The following is a 23,425-nucleotide window of genomic DNA, read 5'->3' on the forward strand; positions in this document are numbered from 1 at the left end:
TAATTTCAAATCCAGATTCAGATTTTCAAATATGCAATTTCTTGACCTGATCTTGGGGTAGGGAAAGTGGGAAAGTTACACATCTTTGCATTAATGTGGTGGTCTTGATAATAGATTGGTATCCCAAATAATACACATGGCATAGAGTTGGTGCCGCCTGCATCTCAACATGATTGCCTATAAATCGTCAAGCAGTTTAATCTTCATCAGGTTTGTTTTATGATAGTGGCATTTTTTGCAATATAACCATTGCAAGTTGCCTTCTGTCACAACACAGCTTTCTGTGAAATGTTAAGGGATTTGCTTTGATGTAATGATAGTATTTGCCAGTTGAATTGAGAATAAGTATGCAGTGCTACCTCTTTGTTTAGGACAGGAACGGGCAACTTAAGTTCTAGAAGCCAACTCCCCAGGGCCTGGTGACACTGCTGCAATACACCATTAAATTGCAGCAGCAGCAGCAGCAGCAAAATAATTACTACCAAAATGTGGTGGGCTAAGAAGGGCAAATTTAGCTTTAAGGTGTGTGCAAAGCACCAGTAGTATTGCTGCAGCAGAAAAATTGGGTTGTGGAGGCGACAAGGCCAGGGGGAGCAGTATACAGACTGGGTTACTCATCTCTGCTGTAGATGGTAGCTAGAATTTAAACATGCCATTACAAGATCTCTCTCCTGCCGTTCTTCCATGCTGGAACTCAAGGCAGCATGCAAAGAGTTTCCAACCAGCTACTGACCCAGACCTGCTTTCTTTCAGTAAGAATTACCAGTAACCTTCGTTTACTTGTGCTCCCCTCTGCCCTGACTTCTGTCCCCATTTGTCAGAATCATTGACTAATAGAAATATTCCAACTTTCATGTATTCATAAAATGGAGGCTTATGTGAATGGAGAATTTGGCAGAAATACAGCTAGGAAGGAAAGTAATAGATGGAACCACATTTTAACTTTGTGTGAATTTACCCATAGAGAATTGTGGCTATTGAACTCTTGGCCCATTCTTCATGTTTAGCGCTCTTAATCCACTTTTTTTTTCTTTTTTGCTCACAGAAAAAATGAGAGTAAGAGAACATTATTTAATACAATTAAGGATGTATATTTTAGTGAAACACAAGAACAGACATGAACATATTTTACATTTGTATAAAGTACAAAACTAAAAACATACCTTCCTTTGCCTCTAGCTGAAGATAAACGTATTTAAGAATTATTTGCTAAAAGAAGCTAATGCTAAAGTATATTTCTGTCTTCACATAATTAATTAGTTTTTACTTGTGTGAAGTTTAATATGCTGTAGTCAAGAGAGATAATGTGGAAATAAAAATATTAGAATATATTTTGTTCAAAGGAGAACTATATCTGGGAGAGTCTCTGGGCTGCTTCAGTCACAGATTAATGACAGTTCCCATTACATGCTATCCATGAGGAAAATGACGTTACTAATCAGAGATATATTCTCCTAAAAATATGCAACCCAGAGATGAGCAGTGATATGTGTGTCTGGGAAGTTCTTGTAGAGGTTCTTTAAAATGAATGATTCCTGTTGGAAATCAAAAGTGGCAGTATAGCATAGTTGACATTACTTTATCGGCCAGACTAGGGCACAATCCAGTGACCTTGTAACATTGTCTGGGAGGTGATAGTATAGTCCTGAACCTTTGGATTGGAGGTGCTGTGACCTCACAGCTGGGAGTCCAAAGGCCAAGCCCTCACCATGACTACTTGTAGCAGGCACAGAAATGAGCTGACTGCTTCTGAGAGCACAAATATACCTCTGAGAGGAGGAAAATGGATGTGGTGGGGGGCAGGAAGGAGGCTAGGTCCAAAAAACATAAGGGTTTCCTATCAGCCTCCATTTCTCCCCTTCCTTAGTGCTTCATCCAGACAGCTGAAAACGGTTTGTCTTTGGAGGTTTATACACAATAGGGGCCACTGGATTGCATCCTTTGCTGTCTTGAACCAAAGACGAATGGTGGCTTCCAGACCTTTTACATCATTTTAGGATCAACTGAGTGAATTGAAGAATGGAATGTGATAACTCTCAATTCTCTGGCATCCATGGGGTATATTATTTTAAACATGATTATTTTTTATTGTATGGGAGGATGGATAGAGAATATTCCACTGCAATTTGTAGTTGCCCTAAGAAGGGTGGATTAATACGAGTGTTCCAAATTCTTTCATTGGACTCACATTGGTATCATGTGGTGAGGCGCTCCAACTTAAGATTACAGTGAAGGCAAGTAAATATATGAGGACCCTAGAGAATAAAAGCTTGAAGCTGAAGCAACTATAGTGACAGGAAGTAGAAACAGTAGGACTTTTGAGAAAACAGCTGTGGAAATCACCTTAGTTCAGCCCCATCTGTAACCCTGCATGTGACACATGATAATGAGGCTGTTTGTGTAAAAATCTCTGGATGTGGTATAAATACATAAGGTAAATTATATGAAAGCATTATCGAGCAATTTCAACTGCTCCCATTTCTTTTCTACAGTGCATCCCTGCTGCATCTCCAGTGGGGCTTTTATCTGGCCAGGCTCTTGTAATCCTTATCATGTAGCTATTTCTCTTTCCCTTCTAACTAAACTATCCTGGACCACAAGGTAGCAGAGAGTTAATTGGGCTTTCCACTCCTTGGAAATCGAAGTACACAGACATGTGCATGCCCTATTGAAAAACAAAACATCAGAGCATATTCAAGTTAGTCATGTGGCTGGCAAGGAAGCACTATTTGCTACTTATATACAGTCCTTTCAGAGTGGCAATGGCAACAAAATCAGTTCAAGTTTATTTTACTGCATTGTGGTGCTGTTACCCAAACTTGGGAAGCCTCATGTAGCAGTGGGTTTGCCTGGTGTGCCTGACCAATACAAACCGGTCAAGATGGCCCTTCAGAAGGAGGCAGCTTTATTCTAGGAAAAAATGATTACTATGCACATGAGCAAAGCGAGATTATGTGCAGCACTCACCCAGACAGTGCAAGTTGCTAACTTCTATACTGCTTTTAAACGTCGTTGATTATTCCCCTCCCTTTGCACTGCCCATTGCTCTAGTGGCATCTGCTTGCTCCGGTCTAGTCTGGCCCCAACTAATTTCAGCTGCCCCATCCTTGCCTCATTCGGTATTTGGGAGGGCCACTTAGTTTACACAGTGGTAAGCTGTCATTGTATACGTGATGAGTTGCAATGCATCTTGAAATTTATGATTAGGGCATATTTGTCAGTGCTTTAAGTAGGATTAGAGGCAAGATAAATCATGTGCAAGCTGCATTTAAAGAGAATTTACAAAGTGAGAATACTTTTCCCCTGCATAGCAGGCAATAATACTGTTCCTTGGATACAGCTTATCTAAGTTCAGAATCATACTGATACCTGTCATTTTTCTGCAGCCATCTATATGGTACAGCTTTGAATTGTGCCAATGTCTCTTCATCACCCTAAGTTTGCCCCTTGCTGAAACAAGTACAATACGACTGAGGGGCTAATTCAGCAGACATTAAAAGGCTTTGGACTAACTGTAGCCTTTTCTTGGACTGTCCTTAACAGACAGCAGACAGAAAAGCACAACCTCCCATGATCAGCTTCATAATTTCTTCATGTTGTACATGAGAAAGCTTATAAAGATGAGTTTGTGGCTTACAACCACTATTAAATACTAGTTGCAAGGGATCTCCTTCTCTCCAATATGTAGCTGAGCAATCCAGTTCAGCTGACGAATCCATGGAGCAGAGGGTCAAAGCCAAATGCTGGACAGGAGATCTAAGAGCATAAAAATATTAGATATAACACACTTGCAGAAAGACAGTGACTTTCTAGTGGTTTCTGTCTGTGGACTCTTCTACATTTGCAGCAGCCTGAGGTGGAAAATTGGACTGCATCACTTTGGACTGCTGTGGAAATACGACTTCAGAATGCTCCTGTGTACAATAAAGTTCCATACAATTAAAAAACTAGCACTGCATGGAGATAGAGTCTAACCTCTGTTGTGCTGCCCTTCTACTTGTGTTTGCTTTCACACAGGAAGCTTCAAAACTAGTTTACCTCAGTGTGAAGTGATAGTCTACAACCTCCAAACTCATTTTCTTCATTCTTCCTCCCCACCACTCTCACCTGTTGCAGGCATGCAGAAATGTGATCGTGAAAGTTATGGAGCTTCTTACGGAGGCTACAGCAGGAGAATCACCTCCCCGTTTTACTGATGCAAATAGGCACATGCAGCACAGCACTGTAAATGGATCACGAAGGTCTGAGCCATTTGGATAATTTATTTTCTGCATTCATATGCCTTTGAAATGGGATTTCAAAACTCTCATCTTCATATTAATTTTGGCAGGAAGTGGTTAAGGGTGTGTATGCATCATCCCAGAAAACATACACCCCTGGGATCAGCTGGCACAGTCTGGTGGTGCCCTCCAGAACATTTTTTGTGCAAAGCCCACAATTTTACATTTTAAACAAATGCTGTGATTTCTGAACTGGGCTGTTACCTGTAGTTCTGGTTTTGTTTTCAAACAGCAAGAGAGAGGACCATCACTTTGCACACAGCTGGCATTGAAGGGTGGAGGTAGGTCTGAACCTTCCCGCTCACATTGAGGACTTGCTTTCCACAGACAGAACAGCTGTTTTCAAGAAGGTTCATACTCGCGGATTCTCACTTCTAGCACTACAGCTCAGCCTATTCAGCAGTGTCCCTCAGTCCTCAGGGAGCTGGTGCAATTCTTGTGGGAAGGAAAGGATGAAGAAATCCACATCTGCTGGCCCAGCTCCATGTGCCTAAATCTGAATCCCATCCATCCTTTTCCTGCTGAGAAGCAGTGTTTCTCTAGCTGCTTTTATTCTGTCTGGAAAAGGATTAATGTCTACCACGTGATGTGCAAGCCACTCAACTATTTACAATCTAATGTTGTCAGATCACGACATTCTGTCATTTCTTCTTCCTTTGAGCATCTCCACGCCAATGCAAGCAACTGTTTAAAAGGTTTACTCTAGAGCAGGCATAACAGCCTGATCCATATCAGGGGCCTTTGTACTTACTTTAGAGCAAAAAAGAAAATATGGAGCTGCTAGATACAGATTTAATGTTTCTTTTGGCCTACGGTGTTCAAAATATGGTCAAAAAATAGTAGGTCACAATGAGACTCACCACCTCCTCTCATGCCTCTAACCTTGTTGAGTTCGAGGCTGAATAATCTCTAGAACAAATCATCAAAAGGAAGGATGATGAAGAATTGCTAACCCAATTTGCAGGTCCCCAGTCCCCCTGATGTCAACATGCAGCATGAAACATCCAACCCGCCAGAGAAGAATGCTGGAAACCAAGCTTACCTCCCAGGTTGTGCCTGGTCAGAAAGATGCTGTTCCCGATGTCCCATTGGAGTGTGGCTGAGATGTCATTTCAACTTTTAGCACTGGCTGATTATGGCTGGTGCGGCAAGAGGACCTTGAGCGTTTGTGAACTACTGAAAAGAGGGAAAAAACCAAAGGCCAAAATGTCAGTCAATTCAGCAAAGTTGAATATAGAATCATTACCTCATACTGTTCTGGACTTTGCAAATATGGTGGAGAGTAGGGTGGGAAAGCTCTGGTATAGGTGTTTCTCAGTGAGGGAAGCCTAAGTACTTGTTGAAAAGGTGACTAAACAGCCTACAACTATGTCCAAATCCATGGTTTTGCTGTTATGGTAAATTCTGGTTTGGTATGCAGGCTATGTTGTCCTGTTCTAAGTCTTTAGCAAACCCAGCTTTCATTTCTTCTAAAGCCCAAAAGTAAGCAGTTAGTCAATTCAATTTCCTCACTTGCTCCTGACATCTTTTCTCTTTCTGTATCCCTCCCTTCTCTCCCTCCCTCCCTCCCTCCCTCTCTCTCTCTCTCTCTCTCTCTCTCTCTCTCTCACACACACACACACACACACACACACACACACACACAATGTTACTCTATCATTGGGCTGTAATAAGAGGTTTTTATACAAGCTTTCATTCATCATATCTCAATATAACAAAACAATTAAAAACACATGTTCAAGATTAGATATGAAAACATTGTACCCCTAATCTTAATAAATATTAGAAAAGACAACAAGCAATAACCAGCATCTTGAACAGAAATTACATATAAAGAAAGGTTCTTTCTTTGTGAAAGATAATGTATTCTACCCTGCCTGATTCTCTGCTTGTATTCTTTGCTAGCATGGTCCCCACTAGCATATTGTACCCTTGTACAATAAATCCCTATTTGAACAATAACATTTCTATTTGAACAACCCATATAAGTAATTCATGATTTAAAAACAAAACAAAACAGATGCAACAAAGAGTTCATTTAATGTCTAAACTGCCTTTCAAGATTGTTTCAGTACTGTTTGCTTCTGGGATGGAGTACCACTGGGATGTATTTTGCACCATGACGAAACTGAAGGAGGAACAATTTCACTCATTTGTTCTCAAAGGCCAGGTTATATTTTCAAAGTTATACACTACAGGAGTGGGACAGGGGGGATTTCTTAAACTTTTTTTTTACTTCATGACATATGGCATAGGGAAGTGGAAGGGTTCCTAGAAGCAGGGAATATAAGTTCTACGGAGTTTGTGGCTTCTTGCCCTTTGAACAATACAGCTAAGCTAAAAGGAATCAGAAACAGTGTGGTCACATTTTTTCAGGAAGATGTTTAACACAGTCGATTTATTTCAAAATGGTATGGTCCAGTATTGTGGCTTGCAATGACTATTCATCAATGGCAAATGCATTTCTGTTTTCCACTGAAAGTTGACCGCTTATTTTTATCTTGCCTTGTCTTCTGTTATTTTTTGTGCTATGCTGAAACATGTATGGGTTGTTGAAAGGTTTTTTCTGTGTGTTCTTTAGAATTTTAGAGTGTTTTATTGTGTGCTTTAAATGGTGCTTATTCCTGCTTTAAAGTCTAGAAAAATATTCAAATGTATTGCTGATTTTAATGAATAATGGTTTAGAAATATGGATAAACAAATGTGCACCCCTTTCCTTTTGTGGGTGAAGCTTAATCTGAGCAAGGTTTTAGCCTGAATTTTTTTTTTGAAACACTAGGCACAAACCCTAGAACATGTAAATAGTTAATCAAATAAAACCCACTGGGTGTGTTTGCACATAACACTAGCCCAATGGCCCTGTGGTCATCTCCTCCTTTTTCAGTCCTCCCTTGGATATCCCAGGGACCCCACAGAAGGAACAACCCTTTTCTCCCATTCCTACCACAGGATGAACCATTGTGAGTCCTCTGTGGTTTTCTCCCCGCCCCGCCCCCCCACACTCCACTTTTTGAGAGATCACAAAAGCAGGCCATCAGTCTGGCTTTTCAAATCCTCTTTTTGACAGCAATGACCAGTCCCTAAAAAGGTCCCAGCAGCACCTTGGAGAGACTGCCTATAGCAGTCCAGAATTTCTTTTAAATTTCTTTCGCATGCAACATTGTGTGAATTTCTGTTTTAAACGTTTGAAAGAATCAGCACAGCTACACAACTTCCATCTTTTGCAGTAGCATGATTGAGAGGAATCTGACACCTCAGCTGAGGAAATGTCCGCAGGTGAAATGGATGTGGAGCCTTGGCGGGGCAGGCACCCCTTGGGACATTGCCCCAGTTGAGCTTCCAAGTCCATTTGTCTTCTTCAGCTCCTTCTGAGAGCTTGCTATCAAGGTGACCTATCAAGAGACCATGAAGGCATGAGGGGCAGCTGGCATGGTCACCCCGACAAATGCCTCTCTTGCCATTAGGCTCACTAGCTGATTACTCATAATAGATCAGCTGTGTAGGTTTGGATAGAGCAACCCATTATGGGCTGAACAATCCCTAGAACAAACCGTATGTTGTTGGGGTGGCTTGTTGCCATGCACAAGCCATCGTGGGGGATAAGTATGAGTTTGCATGGCATGACAAGACAAGACAACTCAGACATGGTGATTTATTTTGCTGTCTGAACCCAGACTGCTTCCAGAGCAGGGTACATTACTTTGGAGCAACAAGCCACTCTGATGACCCTTGTTTCTTGGTTTGGTTTGGTTTGGTTTGGTTTAGGGGTTGTTTGAATCATAATGGGTTAAATTGTAATCTGAATTCAGGACACTATTCCAGCTGTCAAAGGGAGCAGTAAAGTGCAGCAGGTAGCTAAATGACAAGGTGAAATTATTCGTGAGTTTGTGTGTGCATAGGCTCATTTGTGAGCTATCACTGGGAAAGCAGAAGAAATAGGTGAACCAAAAGGGGGTGATGACAAGAGATAATCTAGTAATGTAATCCTCTTGATTTCAAGTATTGAACTGACAGCTCTCAGGGTCCTCCACGTTTTCGGATGTGCAGATTTTTGTCTCCTTTTAAAAAACCCTTAGGGGGGAAGAATGAGATACAACAAACGGGGCACTAGTACCCAGGGACCTACATTTTCACTGCTCTGCAGAGTGGCTCCATTCACTCTGTCTCATTCCGTTGCCATCTCAGGGATCGTTGGATGTTTGGGGTTTTTTTGTGGGGGGGAGGGAATTGTCAGGAAATCACAGTGACGGCAGCAATGCATGCCCTAAATGGAACACGCTCCCGAGAGAGGTCCACCTGGTTCCATGAATCAATATTTTAATAAGTGTTAATATCGAATTTTATTAATTGCAGCCAGAGTGGGTTGTCAATTTATTTATGCTGTTAGCCATCCAGAGACGTTAGTAATTGGACGACACACGAATTTTATTAAAACAAGCAAATAAATAAATAGGAACTGTGAAAGTAGGAGTGGGGTGTTGGTTATATCTTCCCCTCTCTTGAGTACCTGAAGACCTGGGGAAAGGTCAAAAATGTGAAGGACATAAGAACTGCCAGTACAGTGTTTGACCTCAAAAAGTTTGTATTGCTGAAGGGGAGATTAGAAAACTTGCTACCAACGCCTTTCAGTGCACCAAATTTTTTCCTCTTTGAAAGTGATTTTCAATTTACAGGGGAGCAACTGTGTGCAGATGCAAAGCCTATATACATACATACATACATGCAGTCTCCCTTGTCAGACTGTTACTGGCTCAACTTTGATGTTTTCTTTTACAGTCGAAACAGACAAGGACATTGACCAGAGAAGAGCACATACATTGTAATTGTGTACTTGTCCACCAAAAATGATGAACAAAGCTATGCCATTTTCTGGGGATTTCCCCCAAAAAATAAAAAAAAAAATCTCAGTTGTACATTTTGAGGCTCTGAGGAATAAAAGAACAACAAATAGCTTCATCACATGGTGGCTTAATGTGCCGTATGAACCTGCCCAAGCAGAGTATATTTTCTTTGCCTCTAAAGGAATTGGACATGTTGGGGCATGACTGAGGAAGGAAATGTATTTTGAACTAACAAGAGTCTAATGATTATACATAGTATCAGATGTTTTGTATGTAAGACAATGCATTAAAAGCAAAAAACCAAACCAAACAAATCTGCCTCCAAAAGCAGATTCCCCCCACCCTTAAACATTAGTTAGAGTCTCATCTCTGATACATCCTAAGCTCTGTAGGATTTTCCTACAGAAATGGCTAAGCAGAATATGTTCTTTTCCTACAATAGAAAACAAGAAATTCTGTAACATAACAGTAAATTATTTTCTTGGAAGTGCCCTTTGAGAAGGCTTTGTGGCTTTTGAAAATGTATCTCTTATGGGTTACAGCCAATACTATGTAAACAGACTGCCATTTCCTCAGCAGGAATTTCCCTTCCCTTCTTTGCCCTATGACATCTTGTACTTCTCATACTAAGCTCTGGAGCAGTGGTTCCCAACCTTTTGGATTTGTAGGCCCATTTGGGAATTTGAGAAACTACTATGGACACCATCACAAAATGGTTCCTCTGAAGGATGCAGCCAGTTGCATAAGAGATGCTATAAAGACTTGATGAATTAATAGAGATGGTAGATGAGAAAAATAGTAAGGGTAGAGGTTGAGAGAGAGAGAGAACCAGTAAGTTCAAGAAGTGTGGGAAGAGAAAGGGCAAGGCTAGAGACAGGGAAAGGGGAGAAAGGGGCTGTCTTTTATTATTTATTTGTTATTATTATTTATTTAATGTTGTAAGCCGCCCTGAGGCTTCGGCGAATGGGGTGGCATAAAAATGTTTTAATAAATAATAATAAATAAATAATAAAAGACAGCTGCAGAGACTGGGTGTACCAGAGAACAAAGGGGAAAGGTCTGTGTGGATGCAAGAAAACTGGTTGGGATCAGGAAGAAACTCATCTTGCCTGCTAACTAAACAGCCGACCAGTGGCAGGTTCAGGAACAGGAAGGAGAAAGTGGTGCCCAATTTTTTCAAGTTTTGTTTTCATTAAAAATAACTCTTTGAAGGGAGCAGGGAATTGAGAGAGTTGTGGGAGCTATTAAAGGTCCATATGGGTGCCATGTTAGAGACACCTGTTCCAGAGGATCATCCCAAACCTCTGCAGCAGGTTTGGAAGGGTATGGGAGGAAGAATGCAGTAGATGCTGTTCCACTGCTGCATGAGCATTAGTGGATGCAACCCATATTTATATCTGCTTTTCTTCCAGTGAGCTGAAGAGGATGTCTATGATTCTTCCACTATCCCCATATTATTCTTGCCATAACCATGTGAGTTAGGTTAGGCTGCAAGACAATGCCTTGTATAAGATCACCCAATGAGTTTCATGGCCAAGGGGATCTGACTGTTCTTTATATGACATGCAAAATCTAACTACTACAAGCACACTGAAAAGCACACTGGCAGATCACAAAGGCATCTGTACTTACTGTGGTATAGGAGAAGCATAATCGGTCCTACCACAGCTACAAGACAAATAGGAATAACAAACAATTGTGATGATGGCACAGCAGAAGGACACTTCCTTGTTATTCCTGAAATGAGAAGTTGAAAATATTACTGAACAATCCAGGCTAACATTGAAGAGCTGAATAGCTACAGGATACGCAATGGCTATATATCTGGATCTTGTGCCCATTTGCCTGGTGGCAAGCTCCACTGAAACTACTGAGAAGGCATGCATTGGATGTGTGGTACGTTCCTTTCCCCATGAAAGGAGAAATGGGAAAATAATAACTTATGTCTTTAAAGTAGATTGGTTCCACACATAAGCCTTGCCTTTTGGGCAGCAGCAGAGTGGCTGCTTCTATCTCAGAAGACTTCCTTCCTCCTACGACTTCAATACTGCTAGGCTGGGCTGCTCTTTGGTTTTTATCATTCTCCAGCCTTGTGCCTCAAAAAGAGAAGGGGCTACCAAGTCCCTTACATAAGCCAGAGAACCCAAAACTCTTACCAAGGAACTTACTCTGGTTGGTAGACACGTTGAAGTTGGACATGACTGAACAATGAACCACACTATCTTCAGTGAAGTTTAATGTCAAAATGCCAGTAATATTAAAAAGTTCTGTTTGGTTGTCAGGTATAGAAGTATAGCTCCATTCCACTGTTTCATTGTTGATCAAGCCAGACATGGTAGGCTCTGGATATCCTCCATAAGAAAAACATCTCAGTGTCAGCTGAGTTGGGCCACAGGCATTAAATTGTTCAGCATATATTTTAGGCTTGCTAAAGGCAGCTGGAATGGGGAAAAGACAGGAAGGCTAAAATTAGGTAACCGTTCTGAAAGATTTCAAACACTTATTGATATTCTTTGGCAGGACAGTCCTTCTGCACAGATACACTGAATTCAGTATGACTACCATGGGGCCAATGAGATCCTGAAGTTAAGTGGAGCTCACGTATGAAGGCTTCCCCCATGGATTGTAATCTGTATTATAATGAAATGGAGAGCTGTTCAAGACAGTCTCTTGGGGATCACTAGCACAGGCTAGTGACTGTGGTTGTAAAAGACTGAGGATCAGTGGGAAGCCCAAACTCATTGAATAAGTTTAGCTTGTGTTAGGCCAATGGCTCAGTTTTTAATGGCTGGTGAACATCAAAGGTCTGCCCCCACCTCATCCCTTCAGTCCATAAAAATTCAGTTATTTGCAGCTGGGGACCGACAGAGAAAGGGTTTGGGGCACTGAGAGTATAATTATGGCACAAAAGCGTCCCATTAAATCCAGTGTTTTGCAGTATCTCTTGTGGTGCTAAACCCTTGAATCCCCTACTTTGCTCAATCTGTACATAGTGTAAATCAACACTTTATCATAAAATGCCATAATATTTTGCTACTCCATTTAAAAGGAACCAAACCTCTAGGAAAAGAGTTGCATCTGGCAAACCATCTAGGTGTTATTTTTCTTCCAACTGGGTTTTGTAACCATGAGGAGAGAAGAGTTAGCCATAATGTGCTCCCTGGAGAGGTGTGCCTGGTGCAGAGTTTATATTCTTTTTGGTGCCAGGTTAAAACCATTTTATTTAATTGCTATTTTAAAAATTAATATTTTATTATTAACCGCTGCTTTTTGTTTTTTGTTTTTATATAATTTTATGGAATTGGTATTGATTTATTGGTTTTAATTGTACATTGGTAAGCCATCCTGAGGCATGTGGTGATGGCATATAAAAGTTTTAAATTAAATAAATAAATAAATAAATAAATAAATAAGAAGGGAAGGACTCCTCAGCAGGTCTGCTCCCTCAAATGCTCCACTGAAAAAATGAAAAAAGCTTCTCTTGGCACTGTTGGGAGCTTTTGAAAAGCCCAACTGCAGTGGGTGAGAGGCAATTTTTAAGAAAGCCAGTAGCGTTTGTGAGGGTTTAGCTCTTCTGTTTCCAAAATGCAATTAGGGAGAATGCTCAAAAAAGCCTAAATGTAGCATGGATGGGGGAGCAAAAAAACAGTCTTATCTCAAATCAGCAGCTAGAGATAGCAGACAAGCTGTTGGGCCAAATGGGAATCTGCAGGCCATGTGTGGCTGGAAGTTTCCCTTTCCTGAACTAAAGGGAGATGTTTTCAAGATGACTGACACACAAGGATACTGATTGTGACAAATCTGTCCTAAGTCAGAGGGAATATTGAATGGGCTCAGCTGGGCTGGTTGCATGAATTAGGCACTCAAGCATGGGGAGGTCACCACCAGGGATAGTGGTGTTTAAATATCATTTTTCCTATTCTCAAAACAATTTTTCAGGATTTAGACAAGATAGAAGGAAATCCTTAACTGTGCAGACTTTAGGATGGCAAATGCAGCTACACTGGCTTTTATTTTGAACAGGACTGTGTGACTGAGATGTGGTGAGGAATGGCAGCTGCAGATGACAGATGTTGTAGTTTTTATTTTTTAAATATTAATTATCAATGCATGAGGAGGATACCAGGTTGGCAGAGGCTGCTCCTAGCCTTTATGCTGCAAATACATTTTCAGCAACAGGTTCATTCTCCATTATGAAGACCTCATACTAGAAGGGGTGGGCCTTCATACATGCACACACAGGAAGATCCTCACTCCATGAAGTAAGGAGGCTTGGGAAAAGTATTCCACTAGCTTCCGTTTTAGGCTCATCCCTCTCCAGCAATGAGTCCTACCCCCAATCCTCCATAAAAAATGTTTATGACAACTTGTAAAGGACTAACATTATCCTCATATTGCTATGTGGCACTGAAAGCAACTTGCTTTAAAAAGACACTTTTGTGATTGTATCCTGTGCCCTCTAATGTATTAGCTCCAATGGAGACACATTCTCCTTAGTTAGTTACCCCACAGTTACAGTATTGGGACATTTCTCAAATTCATAACCCAAACTTCAGGGATGGTACAACCTTCTGTTTCGTCTAGCATTAGTCATTTGAAATTTTGTGTATTTAACGTGCTGTATTTTTATTTGTGTTTTAAACTCAAGTAACTAGGATGTTAGTAAAAAATAATCCTAAATAGCATAATTTGGTTTCGGGGGTGGGGTGGGAGGAAGGTAAAGGAATAGCATACAGTTGATAGAAGCAGCAGCAAAGTGAACTCTGTGTCATTTGCTCATTCCAGCAACTGATTCCAGGTGTCCAGATAGTTTTATTTTTATTCTATAAGTTGCTAATAAGTCTAAGCAAAAAGACCAGTCATAACTGAACACCCATGGTTAACATTGCTGTTGCTAAGATGGCAATTAAGCCTTGAGTGTTGCTGTAGTCATTAAAGATTCTGTATCACTAGAGAAACACTTACCTATCACGGATAAGGAGACATATGTTTCACTTATTTTGTCACTTTCCAGTATGATGATGCACTTGTATGTGCCTTTATCTGATACTTTCACTGAGGAGATGAAAAGTGTAAAATTCTGCTCATTCATCCTTGTCCTGTTTATATAATATGGATCCTTAGAGTCTGACATTTCCTTTCCATCCTTGTAAGCTATTGCAACCAGATCTTTTCTACCTTCTATATGTTTTTGCCAGTAGACTATGTAAGATTTCAGTGAAGTGTGTGAAGGTATTTTGAATTTGCAAGGAAGCTTGACTTCATCCCCTACTTCAGCTGTCATTGGGAGAATGCCTGAGGAGAAAAACACAGAGACAAAAACAGTATTTGATGACACAGATGGGCATTCTTCAAATCTCACCTCATATCTGTGCTGGGACATTATATTCTTAGGAAAGACAGAGAAGATTCAAACATTTAATTTACATTAGCCATCCACTGGGTGGAAAAAATCAAGTGGAGCGTCCAACCTGTGATGGATTCCACAGCCAGTGCATATTAGTACTGGTATGCTAAAGGTTTGCCCATAAAACATTTCAGAGTGAAGGCTTTTATTTCAGTGGAAGCTTGCATTTCAGTAAGGCTTTAGGAGGGTGCAAGATATCCCTGAGCTCTCCAACAAACATGATGATACTTATGGCTATGTACAGCCACTCTGTTCCAGCCTTTGTATTTTACTGCTTACACTGTCTTTCTGCTTCTCCTTCAAATCCACATTTTGAGGGTTATTCCTTCTCACTCCACAATCCCAGACAATCAGAGAGCACGAGGATTTCACAGCATCACACATCAATCAGTTTTGCTATGTGATGGCACCACACATGATAAACAAAGCTAATTCAGAGCAAGGACAACATTTCCTTTATCACATTCCCTGCATTTTGAACGGGTGTACTTGTGATAGAAAAAGAGTGGTGTGAGAAGTAAAACTGAAGCCCAAGCAAGAATCAAGGAACAAGGAGGATGAACACTTTATTTCCTTTTTCCTCTTAAAAATGACCAAAAGAGGGGTGTGGGGTGGCGGGGGGAACATTTTTGTAAAAGAATGTCTAGACTTCAGCTTAAATGAACAACGGGGAGGGGGGATTCTAATTGTCTGAATCCACCCTTGTTGATGGCTATGAATGACTTGGCTAGAAAATGAAGGAGTTCTGCACATTCCCTGATCAGGCTCCACCCTGAAAGGTGGAGCTCTGTGCAAATACATGCTCAGAACGTGCATGCTTCCCTCCCTCTCTCAATCTGGTGATCCCTTTTGCATGGTCATGGTTAAAGTGGGGGTGTTCTCTTTTGTGTGAAGAAGGGGGAAAGTGGAAGGGAAGTGAGTGAGCACATGGCTTGCTCTTGATGATCTAAAGCAAGCTTTCCCAGACTTGAGGGCCTTCAGATATGCTGGGTAGGACTGTTGGGAGTGATAGCCCAATACATCTGGGAGGCACCGTGCTACACTGCCCACATGCCTTTATTTCTAGTCACATCAAGACACATGACCTCCAGGAAAGGACCTAAAACCCATTCAGTTGGTATTCCAGATCTGTACCCTTTACAGATTTTCTGTGATAAGAAAAAAGACAGTAGACGCTCTGGGAAAATATGGGGAAGTTACAAGTGAAAGATGTCATCTTGAACTCACATAAAATAGGTTAGGCAATGGTATGATAAAAGCCTCATTTGGAAGCAGCTATGAGCTCACATGAGAGTTTCAGATGAGAGTTTCTTTGACCAGAAATATCCTTTCCCTTTCTCAGAGGAAGTTGATAAGGTTCCACTGCATTCCTGTCTAGAATGTTCACTGTATTTGAGATGCCATCAAGATTCAGTCTTTGTTCTCCTTGGCCTAGATTTAGCTTCCAGGGTTCAGTCCGTTCTACACAGGCTGCAGCTGGTTTATGATGCTCCTATGCTATGGAACAATAGTGAAATCACCCACAGATGCCCACACTTGAAGAAGTTTAAGTACATCCCAACCAAGTCTAGTAATCAACCTTGTGCCCTCTATGGAAGCTATCTGACCCCCTGAAATGTCTACACCCCCATTCCATCCTAGAAACCACATTTCACAGAGAAACTATACAGATAGTTTCAGTTTTAAGTCAGCTCAACTTCACTTCAAAGGGGCTTTGAGTTATAACTTTTGAAAAGAAATGCTATTTTACAGAACAATACAGTAAATATCTAGAAAAGAATTATTGTATAGTATGATTCAGATTTTAAGATAACTCAGAGTATTCATAGATTCAATTGATGAAGCCGAAAAGGGGAAGTTAGCACAAGGCTTCGGAAGACAGCACCAAAGAAGCAAAATGACATTCACAAATGAATTGAGCACTAGTTAGATGAGAGATAGAACAATCTACTCAAGCACAAGAACAGAACATTAGTAATGTGTATAACCAGGACTGTCTACACAGGACAACCTGTGTTGTCCCTGCCCCACAAACAAACAAATTGTGGGAGTGCATTCAGAACATTTCATGGAGTTCTGTGTGGGTGGCTAAACACACCAGTACTTGAAAACAACGAAGTCCGTGGGTGTACTTATGTCAGAGAGACAGCTCATTGTGACTTAGGAAAGGTCCTTTGTGGTCGACAGCCTAGCTCTCCACTGTCCAGAAAAGAGAACGAAAACCTGGGTAGGGCAACCATAAGTGCACGAAGAGATTCTGGAAATTTTTTGCTATTATCACACCTACCATTGTACACCCATGAAACTGCAACTTGAACAGGTTTATATCACAAAACAACCATGGACAAGGGAAATTATGCTGCCCACAGGCATTCAACAATTTCAGTTACTTCATGTTGAAGGTGTGTTCCGAAGCAAACTGCCCTCGTTCCCTGTAACTTGCTTGTGTGGGAGGCATCTGTCATTCAGCCACTGACTCTGAAATCTGAAGTGTCAGCAGTGAAACACAAGTTACAAATTCCCTTGTGTAAGAAGCGAGGCAGTGAAGAAGAGAAGTTTGCTCTCTTTCCTCTTGCCAGTCAACTATAAAGGACATCAGTACAACAAGCAGTTTTATGAACTCTAATTCATAAATTTTGGGGCTTCCCACCAGTGTAATGGAGCCCCTAGAGAACTTCTCCAGATTTGAATTTGGCCCTTAAGCTGAAAAGAGGTTCCCACCCTGATCTAGTTGGTCCAGCATGATGTTTCCAGTAGTGGAATGTCAAATGATTTGGGGAAGCAACAGATTGGGCATGAAGGAAAACAACCAGCAACAGGTATTGATGGAGGCATACTGCCTTTGCTCATGGATCAACTTAACCTCCACACATTTAACTGACCTCTTAAAACCAAAAGCAATCACCACTTTTGGGGAGAGCAAATGCCTTTAAGTTAATTGTTTTTATTGAACTTTAAAATGCCTATGTTGCATTTTTGTCCAAAAGCTCTTATGGTGGCATGTAATCATTTAAACATAAATGTCATTTAAAAAAATCTATTTAGAAAACCTCATAAAGTGGCATACTAGCTACTCAGGAGATTTATTTATTTATTTTAAAATTTATCCCATAGCCAATTTTCTAACAGGATCATCTAGGCAGATTATTGAACGTTACCATCCTAGACTGAAAGCCTGTTGAAATTAGAGGCTTCTTAACCTTCCAGAAAATGGTAAAAAATAAAGAGCTAGATGGGCCTGCTGAGGGAAGGACTTCCAGAGTCTGGAATACACAACCGAGAAAACCCATTTCTCACTACATGGTGCATGTGGGGACTAGAACTTCCCCCATAGATTTAAAAGGATGGGTAGAATCATTATGTGCTGTATCAAGAATTTTCCCCTTGTCTCTCCTGCGTCTGCTGCCAACTAATTTCTGGGGGCGATTCCCACCATGTAGTGTTTTGAGAAAGGCAGAACAAATTCTGGCTACTTGCTTTACCATCCCATGCATCTCGGGCTTCAAGAGTTGAGTTCACCATACCTGCTAGAGAGCACAGCAAGCCTCACACCCAGCTTTGAAACTTCAGAGTTGGGTGGGAATCAATGGGGCGGGTGGGTGGAAATTCCTGGCTAGTTCCAACAATAGCCTCCAGTGGGCAGCTGGCTCAGTGTTTCCAATGGCAACCCTCCTCTGATCACTGTCAACCAGCTTGCTTGCTTCCTCTTTACACAGTGAGGGCATATCCTCGTCCTTCTCCTCGTACTGAAGTGTCCCTTCTCTTTCCACCCCAGTGTGTCCTGTTGACCAAAGAAAGTGCTGGCCAGACCAACCTGCAGGACTCATGCCACTCCACTAACAACAAAACAAATTAACCCCCTCACCCTAAAACTATGCTTTGAGTAGCAGCCGTATAAACCAATCAGGGTACCAATGAAGGCTCAGGAGCAGTGATGTCCCTTTGCCAGGACTGTGACTTCATTGGCTATTTTTCTGTACCCCTGTGGCAATGTCTGATTAATCTGCCTGGTCAAGGAACTTGGCCAGATACAAGTTGAGATGGGGTCTGAGCTCCAGAGCACAAACCCGAATACAGTTGGTGCTAGATGGTACTGGTTCATTTGCAGCAAGCTAACATCTCTGTTAACATTTTAAGAAATAAAAAATCAGGAGAGTCAGAGATGGTGGCACACACCAACACTGGTGTCTATGAACACTATGTAAGAGGCCCTGGCTCTTGCCACTGTTATCAACGTGCTAACTCTTTCTGTGTAAAGAACAGAACCATTGGAAGGGTCAACTGTTTCCTAGCATCCTAGCATACGGTAATGCTACCAAACAAAAGGAAATGAAAGTGTGTAGCTGTTACACTCCATGGCTTGCTCTACTCCCAGGGGAGATCATAATATGTCATTTTTCATGGTTGATGTTTAATTTTCTTTCAGGGAATCCCCTGAGACAGCAGTGAACTTGTGATATTTAAACTCATAAGAGAGGAAAGCAGAAGCCCAGCCTACAGCTTGGTTTTGAATGAACATTCAGTTCCGGATTTGGCATTTCTAGTGAAGTCAGAGATTTAAGGTCTCATTTAACAACATTGCCGGACTCTTTTGGATACATCCAATGTTAATAAGTTGTTTATAGCAGGAGTATGCATCTTTTAAGGGCTGTAGGAACATTTGGCAATTTGATAAATTTTCCTGGGTACCACCACAAAATAGCTGCAATAGGAAACTTGGCAAAGAGCAAACCATGTGCCTAGAAGACTGAGTACATGGCAGTGGTGAAGTCTTACCCTCAACACACTAAGGAACTCCTTGAACCCATAGTTTTCAGCACCAACATAAACCTATTTCCCAGCAATCCCAGCGGTTCATAAGATCGTGGAGTATTTATATTTTTTAATTTTATTTTAAAGCAAGAGAGGTAGGGCATGTTGGTGTTGTTAAAACATTCAGTTAGCCAATTTTTTTCCTGTTTTTAATGTCTAACATTGGAAATTCCTTGTTTTTATTATAGATGTTTATTCCAAGATCATTTGTGGTTTAAACAAGTTTTGTACAGAAGACTGAAATTTGCTGATAAAAGGTAGTATACAAATATTTGAAACAAATAAATGTATAAAATATTTAAAAGTCTACACATCTTATAACATCAATTAAAATAGGATTTCTACAACCATTTGCTTCTTTTAGGCAAAAACAGCACAAACTTGGGGCATAAAATATTTTTTTAAAAACTAAGTTCATATTTTAATTACAAACTTGAACAGCTTTCAGCTGGATGAGCAAACAATGCCCACAACTCAGAGCTCGGATTCAGAATTCTGTTAGCACTTCTAAGCCCCATCTCATCCAGAAATCTTTCAGGGAAATCATGACTGTTGAAAGCCATTTGCTTATCAGTAGGTGCTACAGGCTGGCGTCTGGCCAAAATCCATCCATTCTGAGTGGAGTGTCATTGTTTGGATCAGCTACCAGCATATGGAAAGCGAGAACATTTGCTAAGTTAACCACAGGTGACTTTAGGAGGTTCTGTAGTTCCTGCCTAAAGGCAGAGTTTATGCCAACTTTGGGAAGATTTTCAGATGTCAAGGAATGACTGATTATCCTTAGGGTTATGTTTAAGACAGCTTTCTTCAGAGGGTGGGTATGTATTTATATTTATTTATTCAACTTACATTCTGCTATATTAGTCCGAAGACTGTCTAAGCAGTATGCAGGTCACGACAACCCATCCTGGTGAATTACCACAATGGGCTGTAGTGAAGGGTAGCCATGCCAAGCAGCCATGATGAGCCAATGACTGGGCTCATTGTAGTTGCGGTCCTCCCTACCTCCACCTCCCTCTCATTCCTCCAGCCTATATCCCAGGGGACATTGTGGGGAGGAATGAGCCTCTTCTCTCTGACAGCTGCGAATGTGAGCCAAGTCCGGTTCTCTGTGGCTGTCAAGCAGTCTTTGCTGCACAGACAGGGCTCATGCCCAGAAGCGCCACAGAGGCAGTTGACCAGGTGGCCCAGAGAAGAGCTGGGACATCCCTGACAGCTGCAGCAAACTAGGTCAGTTGCCTGCTGTGCTCGTTGGCTAGCCACTTGGCAGGAATGGCAACCACACAACAAGCAACTGTGGATTTTGTTATTGTTGGTTGCTTGTAATGTCATGCAAACTGGAATTCTTGCTTAAATGAGAAGAACAAAAATGAACAAAGCAGTCTTGCAGAAGGGAAATGCAAGAGGCCTGTGAGGGATACAAACAATAGATTTTGAGGAGCAAAATCATGTGTGTGTGTGTGTGTGTGTGTGTGTGTGTACACAGAGAGAGAGAGAGAGAGAGAGAAACAGAAACAAAGAAAGACAGAAATAGAGAGTATAATAGAAGCAGGAAACTAGCGATGGAGGTGGATAGACTGTTGGGTAACAACAGAGTTAAAGGGAAACAGATTGCAGAGAAGCTGAACTGATTTTTTTCTATCCATTTTCACTGTAGGAGGTGCGGGACAACTACACTTGCCTGAATGGATGTTTTCAAGAAGGGAGACTAAGGAACTGAAGCAAGTAATGGTGACAAAGGAGAAAGTTCTATACTTTATGGACAAATTGAAAACAAACAAGATATAGGTAATGGATGAGTATTGCTGTATCATTGTGAGCCATGAAAACTGATGACAAAAACCCCTCACTGAGCTCTTCTTTGCACTCTCTACTACCCTCGTTCAATAATCTTTTTACACTGTTGTTATCTAACAGTCTGATTGCTTCCCTGACCAGTTTTCTGTCTCTGATCAATTTAAACAAAATTCCATGGATAATTTTCAGCCATCTTCTCCTCACATTCTGCCCCACCTCCATCTGCCCTATTGTCAAGTTACATTTACTTTTTCACAGTTTCTGTTCCTTTTGATCTTTCTTATTTGGGCAGTTACAAAGCAGTTTCTTGCCTTCAATAATATCCCTGCATGCATCATAAAAGCACATGCATTACCTTGGACTTGTATGTTCCTTTCATAATCTGTGGTAGAACTCATGAGCTTCTATTACTATGAACATAAAATAACCACACATCCTGAGCAGGTTTGCTATTTCTAATTATTCCTTTTAATTAATTCCCTGCTTTTTATTTTATAAATGTTCTCCTTTGAACTTAAAAATATGACAATGTTGGACTTTCTATGCAATACGCCACTTACATAGATGTTGAGGCTGATAGCAGTGAGGTAATTTTTCCTGAGTGTTTAAATATTATGCTATTAGGATGGTACAATTCACCTTGTAATAAAAGTGATATAGAAACATTCAATATTGGTTAATTTATTCCTTCTGAAGCCCTTGGTAACTTTAGCCTGAGATGACTGTTCTGGGGAATTCCATGCAAAAATTGGGGGAACCCCATGGGGAGAGAGAACAGTGTATGGGAGAATCCCTATGTTGGAAGGGAAACAACAACTAAGGGCTGCCATCTTATTTGTCTCCTGAGAAATTTACCTGCATGCCTGCCCTATCCCTTGCATTAGGCAGAGTGAGGTGACTGCATCTCATGGCAGACTCAGAAAAACTGCAGTAGTTGCCACTGTGCCTCCATCCCACAGCTGTTTCTCCTGAAGCGCCACACCAGCCATTCCCATCTTCTGGAGCAGATGCCATGGCGGCAGCAGGGACAGCTTGCTGTGGGCCTGCAGGGGCTGGCTCTCTCGTCTAGTCACCTTCCCCTAATGCACCAGAGACAATGCTGCTGATAAAGGCACGCCCATGAGATAGTGGGCAAAGAGGTAGGCTGTATACTCCAGCAGGCACTGTGGGCATGCAAGGAGCATGTGCATGTGATACACAATGTTGCCCATTAATGTGCATGGCCTATGAGCAGGACACAGGTCAGGCAGCAAGCAAGCAAGCAGTGGTGAAGGATCTGAGGACAGAACAGGCCGCACAACATGGCCCGGCCGATGCAGTTTAGGCCAACTTTGGGAAGCCTGGCATAAACATCAGTCAGCTTCTGTAGGTGGAACAGGGCCAACAAGGACAGCCCTACCTTATTCCCACCACTGAAACTTAAGAAGATCTTCCACCTACACACCCTCCTACACATGAACATTTTTGTCATCTGGGACTATTGAAGGGATAGTTTGAAGAGCTTCACTAAGCTTAACAATACTGTGCACCCAGCAGTAAAGTTTACTAGTAACAGCACAATTCAGAACCCAAAGTTACTCTTCCTGGATGTCTTTGTAGCCACTGAAAAAAACATCAAATTGTCACAGGCTTATACTGTAAACCTACAGATGCTGACCTATACCTTAGCTATAAGACATGTAAGCCAAACTGTCTAAAGAAGAATAGTTTGGCCAGAGTGTAAGCCAATAGGAGCGGCCAGACTTGCTCAACAGAAGAGCCAGAAATGGTAAATGTCAAATGTTTGAGGGCGGCAAGTGAGTGCCCATGGGCACAAGCCACAAGGTGCAAAATAAACTCAAAGAGCCACATGCAGCTCCCAAGCCGTGCTTTGGCCATCCCTGTTATATATACTTCATAGGATAAAAACACAGTTGCAATAACAAAAAAAGTTCTCAAGAACTAACCAATTTAAAGAACCTTTCCAACAATGCAGAAACCCCCATCACGTTATTGACTACAGTATCAATCAAGCATCAGTAATATCCAGGGATAGCCTCCTTTATGAAGCAAAGCCTAACTCTTTGAAAGATAATTTACATTCAATTTGTTGTGGACTACCATCTTGCTGGTCCTAATTACCACCAGATAATGAAAGAGTTTTACCCTATTATACTCTATTATGCTCGTTTAAGGGAAGCCATTAATTCTCCACTGCATAGCATTCAGACAACCATCCAATTTACATAAAAAGTTAAAGCAACACTTAAACAAGGTAGTTGCAATACAGGATCTCACCAATTTAAATA

General features: G+C 41.3%; 1 protein-coding gene across 9 annotated transcripts in view; it reads right to left on the reverse strand.

Moving 5' to 3' along the window:
- Positions 1–1,070: 1,070 nt before the first annotated feature.
- The window catches only part of CD86 (CD86 molecule), a 47,725-nt gene continuing 25,370 nt past the window's right edge, over positions 1,071–23,425 (reverse strand). For all 9 annotated transcript variants that reach the window (XM_044442517.1, XM_044442510.1, XM_044442512.1 and 6 more), the window contains 5 exons: positions 14,087–14,416; positions 11,290–11,559; positions 10,754–10,858; positions 5,323–5,456; positions 1,071–3,756 (listed from right to left, as the gene is read on the reverse strand). In XM_044442517.1, the coding sequence (XP_044298452.1) occupies positions 5,341–5,456; positions 10,754–10,858; positions 11,290–11,559; positions 14,087–14,416 (821 nt within the window). In that variant the 3' untranslated portion in view covers positions 1,071–3,756; positions 5,323–5,340. The remainder of the gene's footprint in view (positions 3,757–5,322; positions 5,457–10,753; positions 10,859–11,289; positions 11,560–14,086; positions 14,417–23,425) is intronic.

Source organism: Varanus komodoensis, unplaced genomic scaffold, assembly GCF_004798865.1.
Source record: "Varanus komodoensis strain SLA01 unplaced genomic scaffold, ASM479886v1 scaffold4, whole genome shotgun sequence".
Classification (NCBI taxonomy): domain Eukaryota; kingdom Metazoa; phylum Chordata; class Lepidosauria; order Squamata; family Varanidae; genus Varanus; species Varanus komodoensis.